At 46.7% G+C, this 24268-nt stretch overlaps 1 protein-coding gene and 1 pseudogene across 2 annotated transcripts; one reads left to right on the top strand and one right to left on the bottom strand.

Annotated features, from left to right (window-relative positions):
• Positions 1 to 40: 40 nt before the first annotated feature.
• LOC149984821 (uncharacterized) lies at positions 41 to 23421 on the bottom strand (annotated as a pseudogene). The gene is made up of 5 exons (XR_016483869.1): positions 23203 to 23421; positions 22965 to 23028; positions 22744 to 22827; positions 21769 to 22608; positions 41 to 942 (listed from the first exon to the last, which is right to left on the bottom strand). The product of XR_016483869.1 is annotated as an uncharacterized LOC149984821 (transcript).
• Positions 4270 to 16638, top strand: LOC110519742 (uncharacterized). Its single transcript, XM_090185828.1, has 8 exons — positions 4270 to 4447; positions 5789 to 5990; positions 8437 to 8647; positions 8807 to 9025; positions 9178 to 9302; positions 9686 to 9722; positions 9969 to 10243; positions 12871 to 16638. The coding sequence occupies exons 1-8, from the start codon at positions 4270 to 4272 to the stop codon at positions 16493 to 16495; spliced, it is 4872 nt and encodes a 1623-aa protein (XP_090041954.1). The 3' UTR covers positions 16496 to 16638.
• Positions 23422 to 24268: the final 847 nt, after the last annotated feature.

Here is a 24268-nt window from a genome sequence, read left to right as displayed (position 1 = left end):
TAGGAACCACCAAAACAATACAGAGGACACAAGTATTACAGTTAATGTTTAATTGAGCCAAAACAAGCAAATGCAGTTACACACTGGACTAGAGTACCCATGAACTCTTGCATGTCCCACGTCAGATATCCATGGCGTCGTCGCCGGACGGGCCGGTCGCAGCTTCAGAGGTGGCGTCGTCGCCGGACGGGCCGGTCGCAGCTTCAGAGGTGGCGTCGTCGCCAGACGGGCCGGTCGCAGCTTCAGAGGTGGCGTCGTCGCCAGACGGGCCGGTCGCAGCTTCAGAGGTGGCGTCGTCGCCAGACGGGCCGGTCGCAGCTTCAGAGGTGGCGTCGTCGCCAGACGGGCCGGTCGCAGCTTCAGAGGTGGCGTCGTCGCCAGACGGGCCGGTCGCAGCTTCAGAGGTGGCGTCGTCGCCAGACGGGCCGGTCGCAGCTTCAGAGGTGGCGTCGTCGCCAGACGGGCCGGTCGCAGCTTCAGAGGTGGCGTCGTCGCCAGACGGGCCGGTCGCAGCTTCAGAGGTGGCGTCGTCGCCAGACGGGCCGGTCGCAGCTTCAGAGGTGGCGTCGTCGCCAGACGGGCCGGTCGCAGCTTCAGAGGTGGCGTCGTCGCCAGACGGGCCGGTCGCAGCTTCAGAGGTGGCGTCGTCGCCAGACGGGCCGGTCGCAGCTTCAGAGGTGGCGTCGTCGCCAGACGGGCCGGTCGCAGCTTCAGAGGTGGCGTCGTCGCCAGACGGGCCGGTCGCAGCTTCAGAGGTGGCGTCGTCGCCAGACGGGCCGGTCGCAGCTTCAGAGGTGGCGTCGTCGCCAGACGGGCCGGTCGCAGCTTCAGAGGTGGCGTCGTCGCCAGACGGGCCGGTCGCAGCTTCAGAGGTGGCGTCGTCGCCAGACGGGCCGGTCGCAGCTTCAGAGGTGGCGTCGTCGCCAGACGGGCCGGTCGCAGCTTCAGAGGTGGCGGCGTCGCCAGACGGGCCGGTCGCAGCTTCAGAGGTGGCGTTGTCGCCAGACGGGCCGGTCGCAGCTTCAGAGGTGGCGGCGTCGTCCGAGGACACGCGCCTCAGCTTCTCCTCAGAGGACAGGGCATCATTTGCCGGAGAGCTACCATGGTTTGGAGAAGCTTGGGATTCTACTTCATTGGTCTCTAAATACTCTTGAGAAAAAACAAAAGGAACAGTTGGGTATTCTACAGCAACACATCTGTTCTACACGGTCTAGGCCAAATTGCTAATCGAATTTTGAGCAACATGAACCCAACAGTTTTCAAAGTATATGTTTCAGGCCGTACCTTCTCTGGCTTGTTTAGCGTCAGACCCTATGGATCGGAGCAAGGCCAGGGCATGCACAATGGAGACGTCATTTGATGACAGCTCTGAAAAATGTAGGTTAAGGTTTGACAACATTATTTAGACTGAGTTACTCTATGCTGTTGAATGAGTGTCAAACACAGCAGCACCATAGACAGTGACAAAGAACATAGCTAGAAGGGTTGTGGAAAGAAACACTTACCTCCAAGTCTCCTCTGCAGAGAGACTTGATCTTGCTTCTGGGACTTTCCAACAGGGTAACAAGAAACTGAGGAGAAAGTGTTGACAGAAGTTGAGTTCACACAAAATAGCTACATATATTAATAGAAGTGAAGAATAAAAGATGACCAACGCGGAAGATACAGACAGTCAAATATTAATACCCAACTTATAAAGTTAAGCATATTTACCAAACAAATCCCTTAAACATTAGTGAACCAACCTTTGACAACCCCCACTGTCATTACAACGAGCAGCAATTCTCTCACACCTCCCATGATGATGAAAATAGTCTGTATTATCAACAGGTAATGTCTTCCCATGGCCTGTATGAGGCTTATATATGACAAACATGTCTTAACGATCAATTAACAAGCTTGATTGAGTTGTTACGTTCAGATAGAAATAGACCATGTAGAACATATGTTGATTCTTATCAAGTTGGTGGGCAGGCAATCTTTTCTACTCCATATATTGCATTTATATCTGTAATGATTAACCCTAATGGTCTCAGATCAGCATTAGAAAGAAATGGGTAGGCCTCCACCTATAGTCCTTCACAGTTTTACAGCTGTGATATATTTATTTATTTACATAGATCACATACATAAATATGTTAGCTGTAGGTAGCGTTGAGATAAAATTCCCATATTCTATTGCTACTAACATAAATCCTAATATATCATGTTTTCCTCATTTGCTCTGTAGGAGGTTCGTCATATGAAGGACATTCAAGTGGATGTGACCCCTAACCTGCAATAGGGGCTCAGTGAGGTGACAGACATCCTGTAATGGATCTCCAGCTAGTGTCTGAGGACCTGGAGAAGGCTGTGTCTACAGCTGTGGGGCAGGACAAGCATGGTATGAAGGATTTTATTGTTATGGATAGTCATCTCCAATATGTTCAAATATCACTGTTGTTGATAACACACATTACCAAAATGATTCACACTTGTCTTCCTATTTCCACATAATCTGTCATGGTTCCCCACCCCAACAGGGCATAAAACCAACCTCTCTTTATTGCTACTGCTAATACACCCAAATCCAACAGCGTTTGAGTATCTTTTTGCTTTTCTTCTAACCCTGAATGGCAACATTTTATCCTAGTACACAAGCATGTCACTTTATCCATCCACACCCACTCTACTGCCGCATGGCCACTGCGGCTGAGACTGCAGGTAACTGAGACTGCAGGTAACCAACCCCACCCGGGTCTTACCCCCTAGGACTTACCCTTTGCAGGTACCTGCCTGCTCGGGCTTACCTTCCGGGACTCACCCTATTCTTATAGTACAAGCAGGAACCAACCTACTCGGGATTTACCCCCTAGGAGTTACCCTCTACAGGTTTGGGTTTACCTTCCGGGACTTACCATATACCACAAAGCTACGACCGGTCGTAATACAATGGGACTACTGAATAAGCTCAGGCTTTCTAGGTTCGTACCCTATAATTGGTTCAGCCTACGACTCTCATCTCCCCAAGATGTCAGAATTAGTGATAACGGGTGTAGGAACTTTGCTTACCTTGTTTCTGTTTCACTGTTTCTTAATCTCTAGTTCGACTGCAAATCGCGGTGAACCCTGCTCGCAGTGCCAACTGTTAGGTTCTAATTCTCAGAGTAAAAACTCGACGGACACTATGAATGCTTGAACCAAGTTTATTCTTCCCAGAGGGTCAAGACAGCTGCATTAGACAAAAAACATATTCACACAAGCACTGATATTTAATCCTCTCTCCTATGCTGAGTCTGCTCCTACACCTCTAAACAGCCAATGCATCTCTGTTGCTAGACAGAACCTTGGTGATATCTGTTCTTCCTCAATTCATCTGACCTGACCGCTACCCCAAAGTGCTCACTCCTCCCCAACTCAAGGCTGACATGGTGATTGGTACCAGACTGTGTCTCTTCTCATCCCAGAGGATCCCACCCATAGGATGCCTGATGGCTAACAATAACATATCCTGACATAATGTAAACGTTATACATTAAGCTCTCTCCCTCAGTGACATGAATTAGTATATTTCATATTATCAGAACCCAACAGTAGGTTTTAAGGTGTGGCTGCATGTTTGTCGTGGACGCGTCGTCACTCTTGATGTTCTTTTTCCAAGTCTGAACTGGCCGTTCTTGTCTTTCCTCAACTAATTGAAACCTCAGGGACAGACATCCTGAACGACTCTGATGTCAGAGCTCCCATCAGCCCTCTACACCTCGCTGTGAGTAAAGCCTACCTGCTCCTGTAGTGGTCTCCATATGACAAATGGCACCCTATTCCCTATTTAGTACACTACGTTTGACCAGATCCTTATAGGCCCTGATCAAAAGTAGTTCACTACATAGGGAATAGGGTGCTATCTGGGATGCAAGCATGGTGTAGATTTTCCACAGGAAGTTGACTGTCCAGACAGACTCACACACCATATTCCGATCTATTCCCGATTAGTGTAAAATACATGCATATTCTACACAGTGATGATGAGGATGATTTCCTTATTTTGCCATTTGAGTTAATCAACCTCAGAAGAGAAGTAGAGTGTTTGTTTCTCAATCCCACGCTTGGCAGGAACCTCCGATGTTGATGCTGGGCGGGAGCAAAAATGGGCTCCCGATTGAAAGACTCTGGTCTACTTTAGAGGTCTAGCACTGTATTTCTGTTCAGGCGTACCACGGGTCTACTCTAGGACATTGATTATATTAAGAGTGAATATCTATTCAGGCGTACCACAGTCACCACCATGCTATGGAGGTCCTGGTTCAGTCTCTGCTGGATCTAGACGTGAGGGACAGCCAGGGGCGCACCCCTCTGGACCTGGCTGCCTTAAAAAGCCATGTGGAGTGTGTTGACGTCCTCATCAACCAGGAAGCCTCCATCCTGGTTAAAGACTTCACTCTGAAGAGGACCCCCATCCACACTGCAGGTAGACATAAGGATATCACATAGAGCTTCTGTAATTAAAACGTTTTCCTGACCAAGATGGCCATTTGTTTGGTCATGTTGCTAGGATGACAATGTCCACTCTAGGGATGTTACATGGTATCGTGTGAAAATGCCCACTAGACACTGATCTAAGGTCCTTTTTTGTAATGTTCTCCACTAATGATTGAGGATCTAGGGAGGGTAAGCTGATCCAAGATCAGTTTCATTTAAGTTTCATGAGAGTGATTGTCATGTTTATCCGCACACTAAGACAGTCAGAACGCCACTAGCCTCTTGTCTGTAATCCATGTGGGAGGAGGGGAAATCATACATTTTATATGAACAAATATTTTAATAAAATCATTCATGTCTTAAGCTCTGTGGGAATAAAAAAATGGTACCATTTGCTCTGATGAGTAATTGTAAAGATTTAATGCATCCCAAATGGAACCCTATACTGAATAGTACACTACTGTTGAACAGGGTCCATAGGGTTCTGGTCAAAAGCAGTGCCATTTAGGATGCTGGTATGTGAGCAACACGACTATTTGAAGGGACCTATTACATTATTAAACCTACCTGTCCTTTGGCCTCTAGAAAGTATTTTAGAAAGTTAATAATTAATTCATGTTTTCTTTCTTGTGATATTTGTCATGTTGTGCCTTCGTTAGTTACTGAGGGGAGGTTAGGAGAGTAGGGGCACCTGTATGAGCGACAACAATGATGCACACTAAGTACTACAACGTTTGTGAAAAGCACTGATACTATCCAGAGGCATGTGAGGTGGAAAACATGTCTCCCTTGGAGAGGAGAAACATTGTAAACCAATGGTAGGACAGCAGCATTTAGATTTTCTTCTGTTGGAAAATAAATATCGATATTATTTGTCTTTGGTCTTATAATCAATGTTTTTTAACAGGTGTTGCTTGCTTTAACTTCTTCAAAAAATGAAACCTCTCAATCCTTGTATGTGATTGAATGTTCATATCCCCGTTTTTGTCTCTTTTTGAAAATCATTTTAACTGGAAATATGTGCAATACATTTGCTATGTTCACCAAATCAGCAACAAGAGAGTCACAGGTTCACAGGTTTTTCGTGTCATTATCATTCTTTTAAACGGATGAAACTAGCATGTACATATGAAATGGTGACTGAATTCGAAACTCCCATGAATTCTTTCAGTATCTGAAGTTTGCTGTATATTTTATGAGTAATAAATGTTATTTAATGATGAACTCTGGGTTATCGGTGTGGGTTATGTATTTTATTTTATTTTGCATTGCGTCCACAACATGACATTTTTAAGGGCAATAGTAGCCTACATTTGTGTACAACTCGCAGGATTTCCATGCGTGAGCTTTCAACCGCTCAGGGCGTTGCATCAGCACGAGATTGGAAGTGCGTCAAATCTGTACAGCATTGTTACGTCATCACTGATAAACGTTGAAACTGATGAGAAACCGCGGGAGCAGTTCAGTCTGATTCTCGCTAGTCCTGGAGGAGCGTTCATTTTGGCAAGGAAATGTGCTGATTTTGCAAGGACGTGAGAAGAAAGAGTTCAAGGTAGGCATGTTATTTAAGCAATAAGGCCCAAGCGGTTGTGGTATATGGTCAATATACCACGGCTAAGGGCTGTTCTTACAACCCGAAGTGCTAGGACACAGCCCTTAGCCATGGTATATTTATTTTATTTATTTCACCTTCATTTAACCAGGTAGGCTAGTTGAGAACAAGTTCTCATTTGCAACTGCGACCTGGCCAAGATAAAGCATAGCAGTGTGAACAGACAACACAGAGTTACACATGGAGTAAACAATTAACAAGTCAATAACACAGTAGGAAAAAAAGTCTATATACATTGTGTGCAAAAGGCATGAGGAGGTAGGCGAATAATTACAATTTTGCAGATTAACACTGAAGTGATAAATAAATGATCAGATGGTCATGTACAGATATTGGTGTGCAAAAGAGCAGAAAAGTAAATAAATATAAACAGTATGGGGATGAGGTAGGTAAAATTGGGTGGGCTATTTACCGATAGACTATGTACAGCTGCAGCGATGGGTTAGCTGCTCAGATAGCAGATGTTTGAAGTTGGTGAGGGAGATAAAAGTCTCCAACTTCAGCGATGTTTGCAATTTGTTCCAGTCACAGGCAGCAGAGAACTGGAACGAAAGGCGGCAAAAAGAGGTGTTGGCTTTAGGGATGATCAGTGAGATACACCTGCTGGAGCGCGTGCTACGGGTGGGTGTTGCCATCGTGACCAGTGAACTGAGATAAGGCGGAGCTTTACCTAGCATGGACTTGTAGATGACCTGGAGTCAGTGGGTCTGGCGACGTATATTGGCCATATATCACGAATCCCCGAGGTGCCTTATTGCTATTATAAACTGGTTACCAACATAATTAGAGCAGTAAAAAATACATGTTTTGTCATACCCATGGTATACAGTCTGATATACCACGGCTTTCAGCCAATCAGCATTCAGGTCTCAATCCACCCAGTTTATAATTATTTTGAAATACCCATTTATATTAATTACTGTGGATTAAATATTGTTAAATAAATGAAATTATGTGCTATTCATTCTGTAATATCAAACTACAAATTCTATGGCCGGGGAGTCATGAGAGTTGGCTAAAGGTACAGTAGAATCTGTTGTGGGTCAAATGGGGGTCTAGGGTCAAAGGCTATGACACCACCTTCACATTTACGTCCTAAATGGCACCCTATTCCCTATGTAGGCTAGTGCACTACTTTTAACTAAGATCCATACACTGGTTGGCTGGTCATGAAAAACATGCGCTCGCTCATCAATGGCCGGAATGCGTGTATCTTGTTATGACTCTAAACCTCAGCTAGCAAGTGCTCATTATGCAAATGTATTTGTTTGCCGGTAACATTTAGAGACTAAATATAGTTTACATGTTGTCAACGTTCTAAGCGAACCCTGTCTATTTACTTTGTCAATTTTACCCAGTTACATGCCAGTTTTGTTGCTAAACAACCAACCCGTCTTTTTAGGTGTCATAATACCCATAAAACCTTGCAGTCAAACAGGGAAGGAAATGGTTCCAATCGTTTTTCCACCATTCATTTTTCCCATAGGCGATTTCAGAAACACATAAAATAAGGGCTGTGTTTCATGTAGGCTTACCCTGGTGTGCCATTTTTAGAACCATGTACATCTGTCACGGACAAGGTGACTTTTAGCAATACATTTGGCTCTATTTACTCTGATTCGAAATTTGTAATTAGCATCAAAGAAGACATGCAAAACTACAAATCCCTGCAAGCTCCTAAACGTCATTTCTAGCTGACACCTTTGCTAACAGGTTTTGTGTCAATTTAAAACTTTCACTAAACAGTTCACAGAATTGGCCATTTAAAGAAATGAAGCCAATTTATTAATTACTAAATTTAGCTAACATTAGATAGTTAATCAAGAGATTCTTACCTTTGCCTCGATCAGCATGATCATCGTGGCATTTGTAGTTCTTTATGATAGCCACATTAGCAGATAATTAGCATTTCATTTTTGGGGGGTAAATACAGGCAAATATATTGATAAAAGTCACCTTGTCCTAGAGAGATTTACAGTTATCAAAATGTCACACCAGGGTAAGCCTACCTGAAACACAGCCCTTATTTTAAGTGTTTCTAAAATCCACTATGGGAAAAGTGTATGGTGTAAAAACGATTGGAACCATTTCCCTGTTTGACTACTATGTTTTATGGGGATTATGACTCATTCCTGTGGCACTCTATAGGGCTCCGGCCAAAAGAAGTGCATTATATTGGAAATAGGGTGCTATTTCGGACACAAGCATAGATATGATGCATTATGATGTGACCATAGAAATATAATCACTAGAAAGGATAGAGCCTCTGATCACGGCAATTTGACTGGTAAACTGAACTGTACACCTGACATGATGTTCTGGTGATTTTATAGTGACCTTAGAGAGATTCCTTTTTCTGTATCTAGATCTGATAAAGATCACAGAGAGGTTGAGAGACAGACCAAGTTGGAAGAGGCTGTTCTAGAGACAGATATCCCAACTCTGTCACTAGAGGCTGAAGGAGAGATTGAGATGCAGGAAGCTGATCTGAAGACAGATGGCACATCTCAGTCACAGGAGGTTGAAGGAGAGAGTGAGTTGGACGAGGCCATTGTCATCCCATCTCAGTCACAGGAGGTATGATGTTTTGTGTTTTAATGACGCATTGAAGATTAAAATGACAAATTAATTGTCCAAGCTTGAGCTAGTAAAGGTATTCTAATCTAGGAGGCCAAAGGAGAGAGTGAGTTGAATCAGGTTGATCTGAAGACATCCACATCAACTCTAACACTGGAGGTCGAAGGAGAGAGTGAGTTGAATCAGGTTGATCTGAAGACATCCACATCAACTCTGACACTGGAGGTCGAAGGAGAGAGTGAGTTGAATCAGGTTGATCTGAAGACATCCACATCAACTCTGACACTGGAGGTCGAAGGAGAGAGTGTGATGCAGGAGAGTGATGATGTAGAAACAGCCGGGCCATCTCAATGCCAGGAGACTGAACGAGTGGCAAAGGTAAATGCTTCCAGATAACAGTGTGTGTGTGTGTGTGTGTACATGTCTGTTTGTGCACGCAGACAGTAGTTTGTAAACAGACATTACGTTAACACTGCATGGCGAATTTGATTGAATTCCAGCCTAAGTCTGCTTTCTGTCGTCCCCATCAGGCTAAAGTGGTGACCTTCACTACCATGACCCGCAAGGCTGCAGCCTCCCAGACCAGCCTCACCCTCAGCAGGGGAAAGAGAAGCTACCCAGACCTACACACCTTTGTGCAGGACATGAAGGATGGGTTAGTTGCTCTTTGGTTCCCTGTGCATCCCCTAGATATGTTCCCTATTAGAGCCTTGGTCAACAATAGTTCCGTATTTAAGGAATAGGGGCCATTTGGGACGTACCCATAGGGACAATCTCAATTGCATTCTCCTCGAGTCCTCTCTTCTCGCCTCCTTCTCAAAACCCATTGGATGAGAAAGCCCTCCCTTTTGACCATCTCGTCCTATGGGTTTTGAGAAGGAGGTGAGGTGTCTCGGGCAAATACAAGGGACTCAACTGACCAATCAGGGATGTTTGGATGTGGCCTAGTTCCGTAGAGGTCCATCCATACCGTAATCTAAGAGAATAGAGGTAATGTCATGTAGTTTAATTGTGTACCTTTTTTAATTTACTTTTCAGCCATTGGAATCTGCTGAGTGAGAATATGCGTGCCGGGGTGAGTTATAGTCACTTCTAAAGTAGTTCATGTTGGTAAGATGGACCAAACATTCCAAACTCCTATTGGTGGAAATCGTGCAGGACCTTTAATTCAGAGGTTCCCAAACTTTTCCCTCAGGCCCCCCTTTCCAGCATTGTGGAACATCCTGAACCACTGCTTTAATTGACTAGCTTGAGTAAACACATGGTGCAGCAGTGCAGCTCCGTTAACAAACTAACTCTGTATGGTCTTTTAACATTTCAGATGAGCAGAGATGAGTTTAGTGCTAGGTGCATGGATATTACAAATTGGGTGATGGAGTCTACATCCACTGTGGTCGTTCCCGCCCTTGACCTCACCATGCAGATCAGGCTCTCTGATTCGTCAAGCTCTTCTGGATCAGGAAGTAATGAGGCTAGAGAAGTGACCTCTCTTGGCCGCAGCGTCAGATTCAGCTTTCGTGGTGGACCCAGTAGACGCATCAGTTCAAGAACTACTTGCAGCACACAAACTCCCACGCCTTTCCCCTCCTCTCATAGGTACTTACCCCTATCCCCTCCTCTCACAGGTACTTACCCCTATCCCCTCCTCTCACAGGTACCTACCCCTATCCCCTCCTCTCATAGGTACTTACCCCTATCCCCTCCTCTCACAGGTACTTACCCCTATCCCCTCCTCTCACAGGTACCTACCCCTATCCCCTCCTCTCATAGGTACTTACCCCTATCCCCTCCTCTCACAGGTACTTACCCCTATCCCCTCCTCTCACAGGTACTTATCCCTATCCCCTGCTCTCATAGGTACCTACCCCTATCCCCTCCTCTCACAGGTACCTACCCCTATCCCCTCCTCTCACAGGTACCTACCCCTATCCCCTCCTCTCACAGGTACCTACCCCTATCCCCTCCTCTCACAGGTACTTATCCCTATCCCCTCCTCTCATAGGTACCTACCCCTATCCCCTCCTCTCACAGGTACTCACCCCTATCCCCTCCTCTCATAGGTACCTACCCCTATCCCCTCCTCTCACAGGTACTTATCCCTATCCCCTCCTCTCACAGGTACTCACCCCTATCCCCTCCTCTCATAGGTACCTACCCCTATCCCCTCCTCTCACAGGTACTTATCCCTATCCCCTCCTCTCATAGGTACTTACCCCTTTCCCCTCCTCTCATAGGTACCTACCCCTATCCCCTCCTCTCACAGGTACTCACCCCTATCCCCTCCTCTCATAGGTACCTACCCCTATCCCCTCCTCTCACAGGTACTTATCCCTTTCCCCTCCTCTCACAGGTACTTTTCCCTATCCCCTGCTCTCATAGGTACCTACCCCTATCCCCTCCTCTCACAGGTACTCACCCCTATCCCCTCCTCTCACAGGTACTTACCCCTTTCCCCTCCTCTCATAGGTACCTACCCCTATCCCCTCCTCTCACAGGTACCTACCCCTATCCCCTCCTCTCACAGGTACTTACCCCTTTCCCCTCCTCTCACAGGTACTTACCCCTTTCCCCTCCTCTCATAGGTACCTACCCCTATCCCCTCCTCTCATAGGTACTTACCCCTTTCCCCTCCTCTCATAGGTACCTACCCCTATCCCCTCCTCTCACAGGTACTCACCCCTATCCCCTCCTCTCATAGGTACCTACCCCTATCCCCTCCTCTCACAGGTACTTATCCCTTTCCCCTCCTCTCACAGGTACTTTTCCCTATCCCCTGCTCTCATAGGTACCTACCCCTATCCCCTCCTCTCACAGGTACTCACCCCTATCCCCTCCTCTCACAGGTACTTACCCCTTTCCCCTCCTCTCATAGGTACCTACCCCTATCCCCTCCTCTCACAGGTACTTACCCCTTTCCCCTCCTCTCACAGGTACTTATCCCTATCCCCTGCTCTCATATGTACCTACCCCTATCCCCTCCTCTCACAGGTACTTACCCCTATCCCCTCCTCTCACAGGTACTTACCCCTATCCCCTCCTCTCACAGGTACTTATCCCTTTCCCCTGCTCTCACAGGTACTTATCCCTATCCCCTGCTCTCATATGTACCTACCCCTATCCCCTCCTCTCACAGGTACTTACCCCTATCCCCTCCTCTCACAGGTACTTACCCCTATCCCCTCCTCTCACAGGTACTTATCCCTTTCCCCTGCTCTCACAGGTACTTATCCCTATCCCCTGCTCTCATATGTACCTACCCCTATCCCCTCCTCTCACAGGTACTTACCCCTATCCCCTCCTCTCACAGGTACTTACCCCTTTCCCCTCCTCTCACAGGTACCTACCCCTATCCCCTCCTCTCATAGGTACCTACCCCTATCCCCTCCTCTCATAGGTACCTACCCCTATCCCCTCCTCTCATAGGTACCTACCCCTATCCCCTCCTCTCATAGGTACCTACCCCTATCCCCTCCTCTCACAGGTACTTACCCCTATCCCCTCCTCTCACAGGTACTTACCCCTTTCCCCTCCTCTCACAGGTACCTACCCCTATCCCCTCCTCTCACAGGTACTTACCCCTATCCCCTCCTCTCACAGGTACTTACCCCTATCCCCTCCTCTCATAGGTACCTACCCCTATCCCCTCCTCTCACAGGTACTTACCCCTATCCCCTCCTCTCACAGGTACCTACCCCTATCCCCTCCTCTCATAGGTACTTACCCCTTTCCCCTCCTCTCACAGGTACTTATCCCTTTCCCCTGCTCTCACAGGTACTTACCCCTTTCCCCTCCTCTCACAGGTACTTACCCCTATCCCCTCCTCTCATAGGTACTTACCCCTATCCCCTCCTCTCACAGGTACTTACCCCTTTCCCCTCCTCTCACAGGTACTTATCCCTATCCCCTCCTCTCACAGGTACCTACCCCTATCCCCTCCTCTCATAGGTACCTACCCCTATCCCCTCCTCTCACAGGTACTTACCCCTATCCCCTCCTCTCACAGGTACTTATCCCTTTCCCCTCCTCTCACAGGTACTTACCCCTTTCCCCTCCTCTTCTTGTAGGTCTTTCTAAAAACATTATTCCCATGTCCCTTGTTATAAGTACAAATATCCATTCCAGATCCACCTAGAGAGAAATACTCCTTAGGTACTTCCAAATTCTTGGATCATATGTTGTATTTTGTTATCATGTACTATTCATTTCTGTTGTGCATTCTGCAGGTCCATGACCTCTTTGCTGAGTGATGACGAAGAGAGATATGTCTCCTCACCTGAGGGTGGTGATAGAGAGATGAGACACAGACCCCACTCGGCACCACTGAGTTCTGTGTTTGGAATCTCTGAGGATTCTGTCTTCAACATGGTCCAGAGAGGCCAGTCGCAGAGTGGCATCGTACTGTCGTCCAGTTGGAGTAGACGGGAGAAATACAGACCTGTCAAAATACCAACGGACACCAGGTTTATGATGGGTATTGTAGAGTTGGTAATGAACCTTCTCAACTCCAGATTGGCTGAGCTAATGCGAAGTTTCAGTCAGGGAACTCTAGGTCCGCTGTCTGGTAGTATCTCAGCAAGTCAGCAGTTTGCCCAAGAAATGCTAAGCATGGTGTCTGCTAAGATGTATTCCCATGCCATAGAGCATATTGCGCACGGCTACAAGTCTCCCCTTGAGTTAGAGAGGGAGCTTGAGGCCATATTGGGTCCTCTGGCTGGACAGGTTATAGTCATCATCATAGATAGCATCTTTAAGGCTAAAGCCAACGGAGGAAACAAGGGACGAGCGACCAGCCCCTTGACCTATTTTCTCACTGCCGTTTCGGCAGAAATACAAAGCCTAGTTGTTCAGAGATCGGCTAGCAGACCGTCCACCAGACTGTCCATCAACAACCCACTGCTGAACATTTCCAAGTCAAAGGTCTTAAGATCAGTTCTGCTCAAAATGGCAGAACTCTTTGGCCAAGGTCCAAGTGAAACCTGTCTAGTTCCAGTAGTCCAGAGTCAGTCCGACAACTCTGTTTGCGACTGGACTCTGAATGCAGGCACCGTTCATCCAAGTCAATTTCTGTCCCACAACAGAATGTCAGAAGTGTCATCCGATGTTGTGGATCTTGTACTTGAGGTTTTTGGGATAACAGGATTTTTGGATAGCAGGAGCCCGTCAAGGCCACACAGTGCCTGCTCCTACAACTCAGCTAGTGGAGCAATAGATATGAGAGCTCTTGCTGGGGACTTGGTCAGACAGGTGTCTGTCAAACTCAGACCCTTTGTCTCTGAGAGTCAACTCTCCACCATGTCCATGACAGATCTGTCATATATTTCTGACTCCACCTTGAAGCAGTTGTGTTGTAGCTCTGCTGTTGCTGCAGCAACGGTCTGTCAAGCAATCAAAATGGAGCTCGAGAACCAGAGACCAACCGACCTGTCAGCCAGAGACCTACTATCGTCTCTGGTAGAGAGCATTGAGGACATGGATATTTCTGACATCCTCCAGGGCCCGTCGGCCATTTTGGAGGAGGCTGCTATGATTAAGCACCCAGAGATCTCCACCTCGACAATATACAGGTCTCTGCTTCTCGACTCATCTCTCGCCTCCTCTAACATGGTCACTGAGAGCATTATCTTCAACAGCCCACGCCCATCAGAGGAGAATGTGAGTATTCAGAATGTGCTCCCTGTTGATAAAGTTGACATCCTCCATGGTCAACCAGTGGAGGGGTATATCGTCAAAGCTGAGCAATGCATCACTCAGGTCATTCAGGATGCAGCTGTGACATATACTAGCGTGCTGGATAAAACCGACACTGGGAAACTGTCAGAAGTTCTGTCTGTCTGCGTTTCCGCTGAGAATATTGAGGATGCATCCTCTGATCTATTTGGTGGAATTATTTCCGACCTGCATGAGGTATCTGAGGTCAATAAGACCTCCATGCGTACGAAATCAGGTCGCAAAATGTTCTGGATGGAAGTGAGTTCAGGTTCCCAGAAGATTTATACCAAAACCCTGGACAAACTGAGGAAGCTTTTCACCTCTCACCTTCTCACTGAGGGAAAAAATACTCCTGTGCAAATTGAGTTATATGACACTGGACTACTTGTAACTGAGACCACTGTGGAGGTATCTCCTGTACAGAAGACAGACAGTAATACCTCTTCAATGTCCTCAGCCCACCAGCTCACCCTCGACACCTGCACTAAAGGGGTCATCAAACAGGTGATCTCGGTGCTGAGGGTGGAGACTTCAAAGGAAGTCAAATGCGAGAGCATGTCAAATGCATCCTTCGACTTCAACCAGAAGTTGGACTCTATAATTTCGAAATTAGAGAGCCTCACCATTTCGAGTGACGGGACGTCAGCCAAGATTGCCAGGCTCACGCGATCTCGTAGTGCAGCCAGCAGATCCTCTAACATTTCCATCCAGAGCTTTCACAGTGCTGAGTTCCAAGCTACGGCCAAACTGATTGTGCGTGAGGCCATTCTCAGAGCTGCTAGCGAAGCCAACTGTTCTTTGCCGCAGAGCATGACTAGCAGCACCTTCTCACACCATGTGGTTTCTACAACTGAAGATATAGTGAATATGATCATGCAAGACCTTGAAAGTCTATCCCGGTACACAGTGGAGGACACAGACTCCTTCCCACTAGGAGAGAAAAAGCTGCAGTCCCAGCTCAATCCCAGAGTTGTCTTTGACACCTTATTGGATGCTGCTCATACCATGTACCACAGAGTAAAGGATAGACTGAACGTCTTTTTGTCTTTTCCACCCGTGTCAGTCACCACAGCCAAAGATGTGCTGGACTCCACCCCTGTGGAGACACTCAGATGCTCAAAGTCCCCTGACACTGCTCTTGTTAAGGACAGGAGCCGCCCTCCGTCTGTGAGAAGTGAGAAGCCATTTTCAAAAGTCAGTTTGACTAAAAGGTCTAAAGCCCTTGTGTCTTCGAGTGGCTCCTCCACAGACCACCATGTAATTGACACATGCAGTGAGGATGTCACTCTGCCTACCAGGAGTATGTCAGTTGTGAGCGACACCAGTTTGAAGAGAACCTCTCCTCTCCATGGTAGTGGATTGAGTGCAAGTTGTGAACCTCTTGTGGCTCTACAAGACGGAACAGTGGCAGTCAGCCAAGAAGGCTTTAGCAAAACTGCAAAGGAGACGCTCAGCTTGATCCTAAATGTGATCAAGTGCAGATTGGCCAACTCTGAGAGTTCATCTGTTGGGCAGAATGCAAGGGAGGAGCGTCTGATAACCACTAACATGTTAGACTCTCTACTGGAGAGCCTTGACCTGTTGCCTGACATGAGTGCTGCCAATGAGATCACAAGGACAGAATGCCATACCTCTAACGCAATGGACAAGACAGGTTCACAGTCAGCGCTTGTGAATCAACAAGAAATAAACATATCTGACACCAGTCTCATAGTGAAAACTATAATGGACACATTGAAGACAGACGACCCAGAGATGGCTTCAGCAGAAGAACATCTGGATAGACTCCTGTCAATTGAAGCCCTTCAAGATGCGTCTGGCAACCTGATCGCAAAGGTCCATGGTCTCATTCAGGAGATAACCATAAGCCGCCAGCTTCAATCCACAACTGGCCACAGAAGCCTCTCTCAACCAGCGCTGCCAAAGCCAGCACTGAGGAAGCTGTCAAAGGACGATGCGTCAGAGCTCGTTTACAGCTTTGCCCAGACTTCTGTTAGCAGACTCCTGGGGCAGTGTGTGGTTAGGCCTATGCCACCCACCGCTGACAGGGTTTTGGATCAGGTCATCAAGTTGATGACAGACATGGTGATGGACAGCCTGACTGATCTGTCCAAGTCTGCAATGGAGGATGGTAAGTGAAAGTACCTCTTCATCTGCATAGGACTTCATTGTAACATGATGCTCACTACATTGCATTTTATGATGTGAACTTTGCTGTTTGCGTCCAAAATGGCACCTTCTTCCATATTTAGTGCACTACTTTTGACCAGAGCCAGACCCTATGGGCCCAGTACAAAAGTTGTGCACTATAAAGGGAAGAGAAGGCCTTTTGGGACACAGTGACTGATTTCTATTGTTGCGTCCTCTTCTCCCAGTTATTGTACCCAGGTCGGTCACACCAGCTTGCTCTTCTTACTCAGACACCAGCAATGCCGCAAGTGACATCACTCATGGTATTGTGGCTGACCTTAATGCTACTGAGGAATTCCCTGCCAGGGGCCTTAGCCCGGCTGATGTAAAGGCTGACGGCATGGCCCGCCTTCCCTCTGCCAGGGGGGAAGAGACTAAGAAGAACAGGAAGTGGCATTTCCTACCCAAAATTGTCAAGATTCCAAAGATCAGGATTAAGGTAGAGGGCTCAGTGTCTTTAGATTACCTCTGTAAGGCAGGGCTGAAATGTACCCTACAGATTCACTAAACCCCTATTGTCTCTGCATTAGAACAATGCTGTTGTCATTGTCTTTAGGAGGTTGAGTGAGGCCGCTGTAATACAATCCTAATACACATGGGAGAGAGAGTCAATGGATGTGTTCCAAATTGCACCCTATTCCCTATATAGTGCACTACTTTTGACCAGAGCTCGATGGGCCCTCGATGGGTCAAAAGTAGTGCCTTAAGTAGCCAATAGGGTGCCTTTTGGGATCCATGCCATATATTTTACACATGCTCAGTTGTCCTGATGTGTTTTGTCTTCAGCTGTTCAAGACAAAGGGGGAACCAACGAGCCACCCTGAACAGGATTCTCTGCCTACCAAACGTCTCAGAGAGACTCGTATTTCACAGGGTAAGTGATAAGCATCGATAATGTCATATTGATGTATCACCCTATGGCCAGCTTGTTAAAACGGTGACTACAGATACAGGCGGACAGACAGATACACACATTCATTTTCTGATTATGAAATATTATTTTCACAGATGCTGAGTGTGAGGTTCCATCCACTTCCCCACCCAAAGAGGACCTGACAACCACACTGGCCCCTGCTCCCCAGGAGTCCCAGTCCCGTAAACGCCCTCTCATAGTCAGGGTGTTACGAGCTATCTCCAGAGCCGTCTCCAAACCATTCAGAGAAGCTTTTGGGAAGAAGAATTAGCCAAATGCCAGATTTTATTACTATTTTAATCAGAGCCTTTATTTAATAAAACATTACTGCATTGATTTCTGTCTATAGTCGTCTTACTGTTTGTGCAAGATAATGGTACTTCAAACCACATGGTCAAACGTAGTTATAGTGAAGCACTGTTTATGATTATTGATTGTGGAAATCACATTTTAATACAGAAAAGATGTCGTCACATAAAGACAGACATATAGGAGAAAACTCTGTCGACTATTCACATGATCAAGACACAACTAAAGCCATGAATGGATCATATTATTATTATTATACCTTGATTTCAACAAGGAACACAGACAGACCAAGGTTTATTTTACAGCTGGGCCCTGCGTAGACATGTTACACATTCAGTTTAGCTACAATGATTAAGAAACTACACAAGACAAACAAGACCATCACAGATAACACAAAAATACAGCAGCAGATTATTACGTTTGCACACAGGTTATTCCCCTAACAGCACAATAACTTGCATTACCCGAAAGTTACAAGCAATACAGAAATAAAAATCCTCCAATAATTATTTAAAATGGGCAACAGGGGGACAAGAGTCTCAAATTTAAGTTTAGTCTGCAGGCTTTTCCATTGGCAAGGAGCGTAACAGGAAAAGGCAGCCATACCCAACTCTGTGGAAATCGCATGGACCTCAAGTGTAATCCATGCTTGAGACCTGGTTTTAGGAATTCTAATTCTAATATTGATGAGTGATGATAAATAAGATGGTAGTTTATTCAGAAGTGCTTCATAGACAAACACGAGAACATATTCTCGTCTCATGGACAGCGAAGTCCAACCCACATTTTGATACAAAACACAGTGGTGAGTTCTGTAGCTAGCGTCCGTAATAAACCTAAGTACTCAATGATAAATAGCATCCAGCGATTTAAGTGTTGATGCCGTAGCATGCATGTAGATAATATCCCCACAATCTATAACAGACATAAAAGTAGCTTGCACAATTTGTCTTCTATTTGTACAGGACAAACATGTCCTGTCTCTAAAGAGGAAGCCTAGCTTGATTTTTAGCCGTTTATAAAGTTCGTCAATATGCATTTTAAAAGACAGTTCATCATCCAACCATATCCCTAAGTATTTATATGCAGAGACCTGATTCATTCGAGAACCATGTAAGCTCTTGTAAGTGCAAGTGTATTTTCAACCAACTTTTTGAACCTATTAAAAATCATAAAATGTGTTTCCTTTGTTTCTTGTTTTAAATGTACATTTTATTTTAACAATTTTAAAACAAGATGAACAGAGAACAGTTGTTACACTTTCTATGAAGCCCATATATATAATGCATACACTCAAGTCATACACTCATAATTACTTAATTACTTAGTGATTGAGTAGGCTACATAGATTTCATGACTAGAAGCTCAAAAGACGAAAACGTATTTTTTGTTGTTGTAAATGTACATTTGCTATCGTAAATGTTAGCAACAGCTCCGCAGGATGCACGGGGGATATGGTCACTAGTGTAGCCAGGAGGTGAGGCCTCATTTAACACAGTAAATTCATCAGGCTAAAGCCATGTTTCAGTCAGGCCAATCACATCAAGATTATGATCAGTTCATTGACTATAATTGCCTTTGAAGTAAGGGATCTGACATTAAGTAGCCCTATTTTGAGATGTGAGGTATCATGATCTCTTTCAATAATGACAGGAATGGAGGAGGTCTTTATCTTAGTGAGATTGCTAAGGCGAACACCGCCATGTTTAATTTTGCCCAACCTAGGTCGAGGCACAGACACGGTCTCAATGGAGATAGCTGAGCTGACTACACTAACTGTGCTAGTGGCAGACTGGCTAACAGCCTTGCCTGCACCCTATTTCATTGTGGAGCTAGAGGAGTTAGAGCCCTGTCTATGTTGGTAGATAAGATGAGAGCACCCCTCCAGCTAGGATGGAGTCCGTCACTCCTCCGCAGGTCAGGCTTGGTCCTGTTTGTGGGTGAGTCCCAGAAAGAGGGCCAATTATCTACAAATTCTATCTTTTGGGAGGGGCAGAAACCAGTTTTCAACCAGCTATTGAGTTGTGAGACTCTGCTGTAGAGCTCATCACTCCCCCTAACTGGGAGGGGGCCAGAGACAATTACTCGATGCCGACACATCTTTCTAGCTGATTTACACGCTGAAGCTATGTTGGTGGTGATCTCTGACTGTTTCATCCTAACATCGTTGGTGCCGACGTGGGTAACAATATCTCTATACTCGCCAGTTTTAGCTTTAGCCAGCACCATCTTCAGATTAGCCTTAACGTCGGTTGCCCTGCCCCCTGGTAAACAGTGTATGATCGCTGGATGATTCGTTTTAAGTCTAATACTGCGGGTAATGGAGTCGCCAATGACTCGAGTTTTCAATTTGTCAGAGCTAATGGTGGGAAGCTTCGGCGTCTCTGACCCCGTAACGGGAGGAGTAGAGACAAGAGAAGGCTCGGCCACACCGGTTGAGCATTCCTACAGCATTTCCCTCCAGAAACCGTGAGAAAGTTGTCCGGCTGCGGGGACCGTGCGAGGGGATTTATACTAACGTTACTATCTGTACTTACTGGTGGCACAGACGCTGTTTCATCCTTTCCTACACTGAAATTACCCTTGCCTAACGATTGCGTCTGAAGCTGGGCTTGTAGCACAGCTATCCTCACCGTAAGGCGATCGTTCTCCTGTATGAGTACAGCGACTGCAATTAGAAGGCATCATGTTAATGTTACTACTTAGCTTTGGCTGTTGGAGGTCCTGACGAACCATGTCCAGATAAAGCGTCCGCAGTATGAGGATTCTGTGTTATGCACTATAGCCCGTTACCATATGTGATTTAATATTATCTGCTGTTGGCTTGTGTGGATGTATGTGTTATGCAACATAGCTGACTTGAGCCATTGTTCAGTTTCAGGGCCATGGGCCTTTCTCATGATGGAAAAATACAGAACTGTGCAATGAGTTGGGGGGGCACATTCAGAACAGTCTTTTGTTAGATAACAGGAGCCAGGTGCCTGATAACTGCATATTCTACACAGCTACAACGACTGACCGCTGAAGCGCTTAAGGGAATGGGACCCGCCTCTGCGCCAACAATCAACGATAGGCTGGGTGAGTCTAAACCACGCCCAGTCTACTCTGACAGGCCGGCTCGGAAGCAGGAACTACTTCTGTCAGAGTATATTAAATATCTTTGTCAGGAACAAGTCAGTTCCGTTTTGCCCTGCGAGGTGGGACAGAGGGCCCATATATGCGAAAATTGCATTTACCACTTATTGCTTAGCTAATAAAAAATAAAATAGCCTCATTGTCATATTTATCCTGATACCAGATTCGAATTGACGCAACCCTGACACGAGTGAAAAAATTGAGGGAAAAACCAAAAATATAAACGGTAATTAAAAAGTAAAAACCGTAAAGTTGTCATGTAGCAAAGTAGGCAACAAAACACCGCAACACGTAAACAAGTCTGCAAGTTGTGACCGGAAATGGCGTCAAAATGCTGTTGAGGTATCATGTGATGCTACTAGCATAAATGGACCAACACTGAGCACATGTAGCTTAAGTCAATTGGTAATTTAAAACACAGGGGTCTGAGTAATATTGCTGGCGCATGGATATAATGCAAAATAAATGTTGCCATCACCCCAGTTACTCAAGTCAGGTCATACACCTCAACTCCAAGTAGGAACCACCAAAACAATACAGAGGACACAAGTATTACAGTTAATGTTTAATTGAGCCAAAACAAGCAAATGCAGTTACACACTGGACTAGAGTACCCATGAACTCTTGCATGTCCCACGTCAGATATCCATGGCGTCGTCGCCGGACGGGCCGGTCGCAGCTTCAGAGGTGGCGTCGTCGCCAGACGGGCCGGTCGCAGCTTCAGAGGTGGCGTCGTCGCCAGACGGGCCGGTCGCAGCTTCAGAGGTGGCGTCGTCGCCAGACGGGCCGGTCGCAGCTTCAGAGGTGGCGTCGTCGCCAGACGGGCCGGTCGCAGCTTCAGAGGTGGCGTCGTCGCCAGACGGGCCGGTCGCAGCTTCAGAGGTGGCGTCGTCGCCAGACGGGCCGGTCGCAGCTTCAGAGGTGGCGTCGTCGCCAGACGGGCCGGTCGCAGCTTCAGAGGTGGCGTCGTCGCCAGACGGGCCGGTCGCAGCTTCAGAGGTGGCGTCGTCGCCAGACGGGCCGGTCGCAGCTTCAGAGGTGGCGTCGTCGCCAGACGGGCCGGTCGCAGCTTCAGAGGTGGCGTCGTCGCCAGACGGGCCGGTCGCAGCTTCAGAGGTGGCGTCGTCGCCAGACGGGCCGGTCGCAGCTTCAGAGGTGGCGTCGTCGCCAGACGGGCCGGTCGCAGCTTCAGAGGTGGCGTCGTCGCCAGACGGGCCGGTCGCAGCTTCAGAGGTGGCGTCGTCGCCAGACGGGCCGGTCGCAGCTTCAGAGGTGGCGTCGTCGCCAGACGGGCCGGTCGCAGCTTCAGAGGTGGCGTCGTCGCCAGACGGGCCGGTCGCAGCTTCAGAGGTGGCGTCGTCGCCAGACGGGCCGGTCGCAGCTTCAGAGGTGGCGTCGTCGCCAGACGGGCCGGTCGCAGCTTCAGAGGTGGCGTCGTCGCCAGACGGGCCGGTCGCAGCTTCAGAGGTGGCGTCGTCGCCAGACGGGCCGGTCGCAGCTTCAGAGGTGGCGTCGTCGCCAGACGGGCCGGTCGCAGCTTCAGAGGTGGCGTCGTCGCCAGACGGGCCGGTCGCAGCTTCAGAGGTGGCGTCGTCGTCCGAGGACATGCGCCTCAGCTTCTCCTCAGAGGACAGGGCATCATTTGCCGGAGAGCTACCATGGTTTGGAGAAGCTTGGGATTCTACTTCATTGGTCTCTAAATACTCTTGAGAAAAAACAAAAGGAACAGTTGGGTATTCTACAGCAACACATCTGTTCTACACGGTCTAGGCCAAATTGCTAATCGAATTTTGAGCAACATGAACCCTACAGTTTTCAAAGTATATGTTTCAGGCCGTACCTTCTCTGGCTTGTTTAGCGTCAGACCCTATGGATCGGAGCAAGGCCAGGGCATGCACAATGGAGACGTCATTTGATGACAGCTCTGAAAAATGTAGGTTAAGGTTTGACAACATTATTTAGACTGAGTTACTCTATGCTGTTGAATGAGTGTCAAACACAGCAGCACCATAGACAGTGACAAAGAACATAGCTAGAAGGGTTGCGGAAAGAAACACTTACCTCCAAGTCTCCTCTGCAGAGACCTGATCTTGCTTCTGGGACTTTCCAACAGGGTAACAAGAAACTGAGGAGAAAGTGTTGACAGAAGTTGAGTTCACACAAAATAGCTACATATATTAATAGCAGTGAAGAATAAAAGATGACCAACGCGGAAGATACAGACAGTCAAATATTAATACCCAACTTATAAAGTTAAGCATATTTACCAAACAAATCCCTTAAACATTAGTGAACCAACCTTTGACAACCCCCACAGTCATTACAACGAGCAGCAATTCTCTCACACCTCCCATGATGATGAAAATAGTCTGTGTTATCAACAGGTAATGTCTTCCCATGGCCTGTATGAGGCTTATATATGACAAACATGGCTTAACGATCAATTAACAAGCTTGATTGAGTTGTTACGTTCAGATAGAAATAGACCATGTAGAACATATGTTGATTCTTATCAAGTTGGTGGGCAGGCAATCTTTTCTACTCCATATATTGCATTTATATCTGTAATGATTAACCCTAATGGTCTCAGATCAGCATTAGAAAGAAATGGGTAGGCCTCCACCTATAGTCCTTCACAGTTTTACAGCTGTGATATATTTATTTATTTACATAGATCACATACATAAATAAATATGTTAGCTGTAGGTAGCGTTGAGATAAAATTCCCATATTCTATTGCTACTAACATAAATCCTAATATATCATGTTTTCCTCATTTGCTCTGTAGGAGGTTCGTCATATGAAGGACATTCAAGTGGATGTGACCCCTAACCTGCAATAGGGGCTCAGTGAGGTGACAGACATCCTGTAATGGATCTCCAGCTAGTGTCTGAGGACCTGGAGAAGGCTGTGTCTACAGCTGTGGGGCAGGACAAGCATGGTAACCTAACCTCACTGTATGAAGGATTTTATTGTTATGGATAGTCATCTCCAATCTGTTCAAATATCACTGTTGTTGATAACACACATTACCAAAATGATTCACACTTGTCTTCCTATTTCCACATAATCTGTCATGGTTCCCCACCCCAACAGGGCATAAAACCAACCTCTCTTTATTGCTACTGCTAATACACCCAAATCCAACAGCGTTTGAGTATCTTTTTGCTTTTCTTCTAACCCTGAATGGCAACATTTTATCCTAGTACACAAGCATGTCACTTTATCCATCCACACCCACTCTACTGCCGCATGGCCACTGCGGCTGAGACTTTCACCCTCTCGTTACAGGTATAGCAGGTAACCAACCCCACCCGGGTCTTACCCCCTAGGACTTACCCTTTGCAGGTACCTGCCTGCTCGGG

The sequence above is a fragment of the Oncorhynchus mykiss genome, chromosome 2, assembly GCF_057628025.1.
Source record: "Oncorhynchus mykiss isolate SJ-2025 chromosome 2, ASM5762802v1, whole genome shotgun sequence".
In the NCBI taxonomy this organism is placed as follows: domain Eukaryota; kingdom Metazoa; phylum Chordata; class Actinopteri; order Salmoniformes; family Salmonidae; genus Oncorhynchus; species Oncorhynchus mykiss.
Note: the sequence above shows the minus strand (reverse complement) of the source record. Positions and strands in the feature narration are given on the sequence as shown.

Coding starts and splice junctions, on each gene's coding strand:
- LOC110519742 (XM_090185828.1), top strand. CDS start 4,270: ATGGAGGTCCTGGTTCAGTCTCTGCTGGATCTAGACGTGAGGGACAGC. Junction 4,448..5,788: donor GACCCCCATCCACACTGCAG/GTAGACATAAGG, acceptor TACAACTCGCAG/GATTTCCATGCGTGAGCTTT. Junction 5,991..8,436: donor TGTGCTGATTTTGCAAGGAC/GTGAGAAGAAAG, acceptor TTCTGTATCTAG/ATCTGATAAAGATCACAGAG.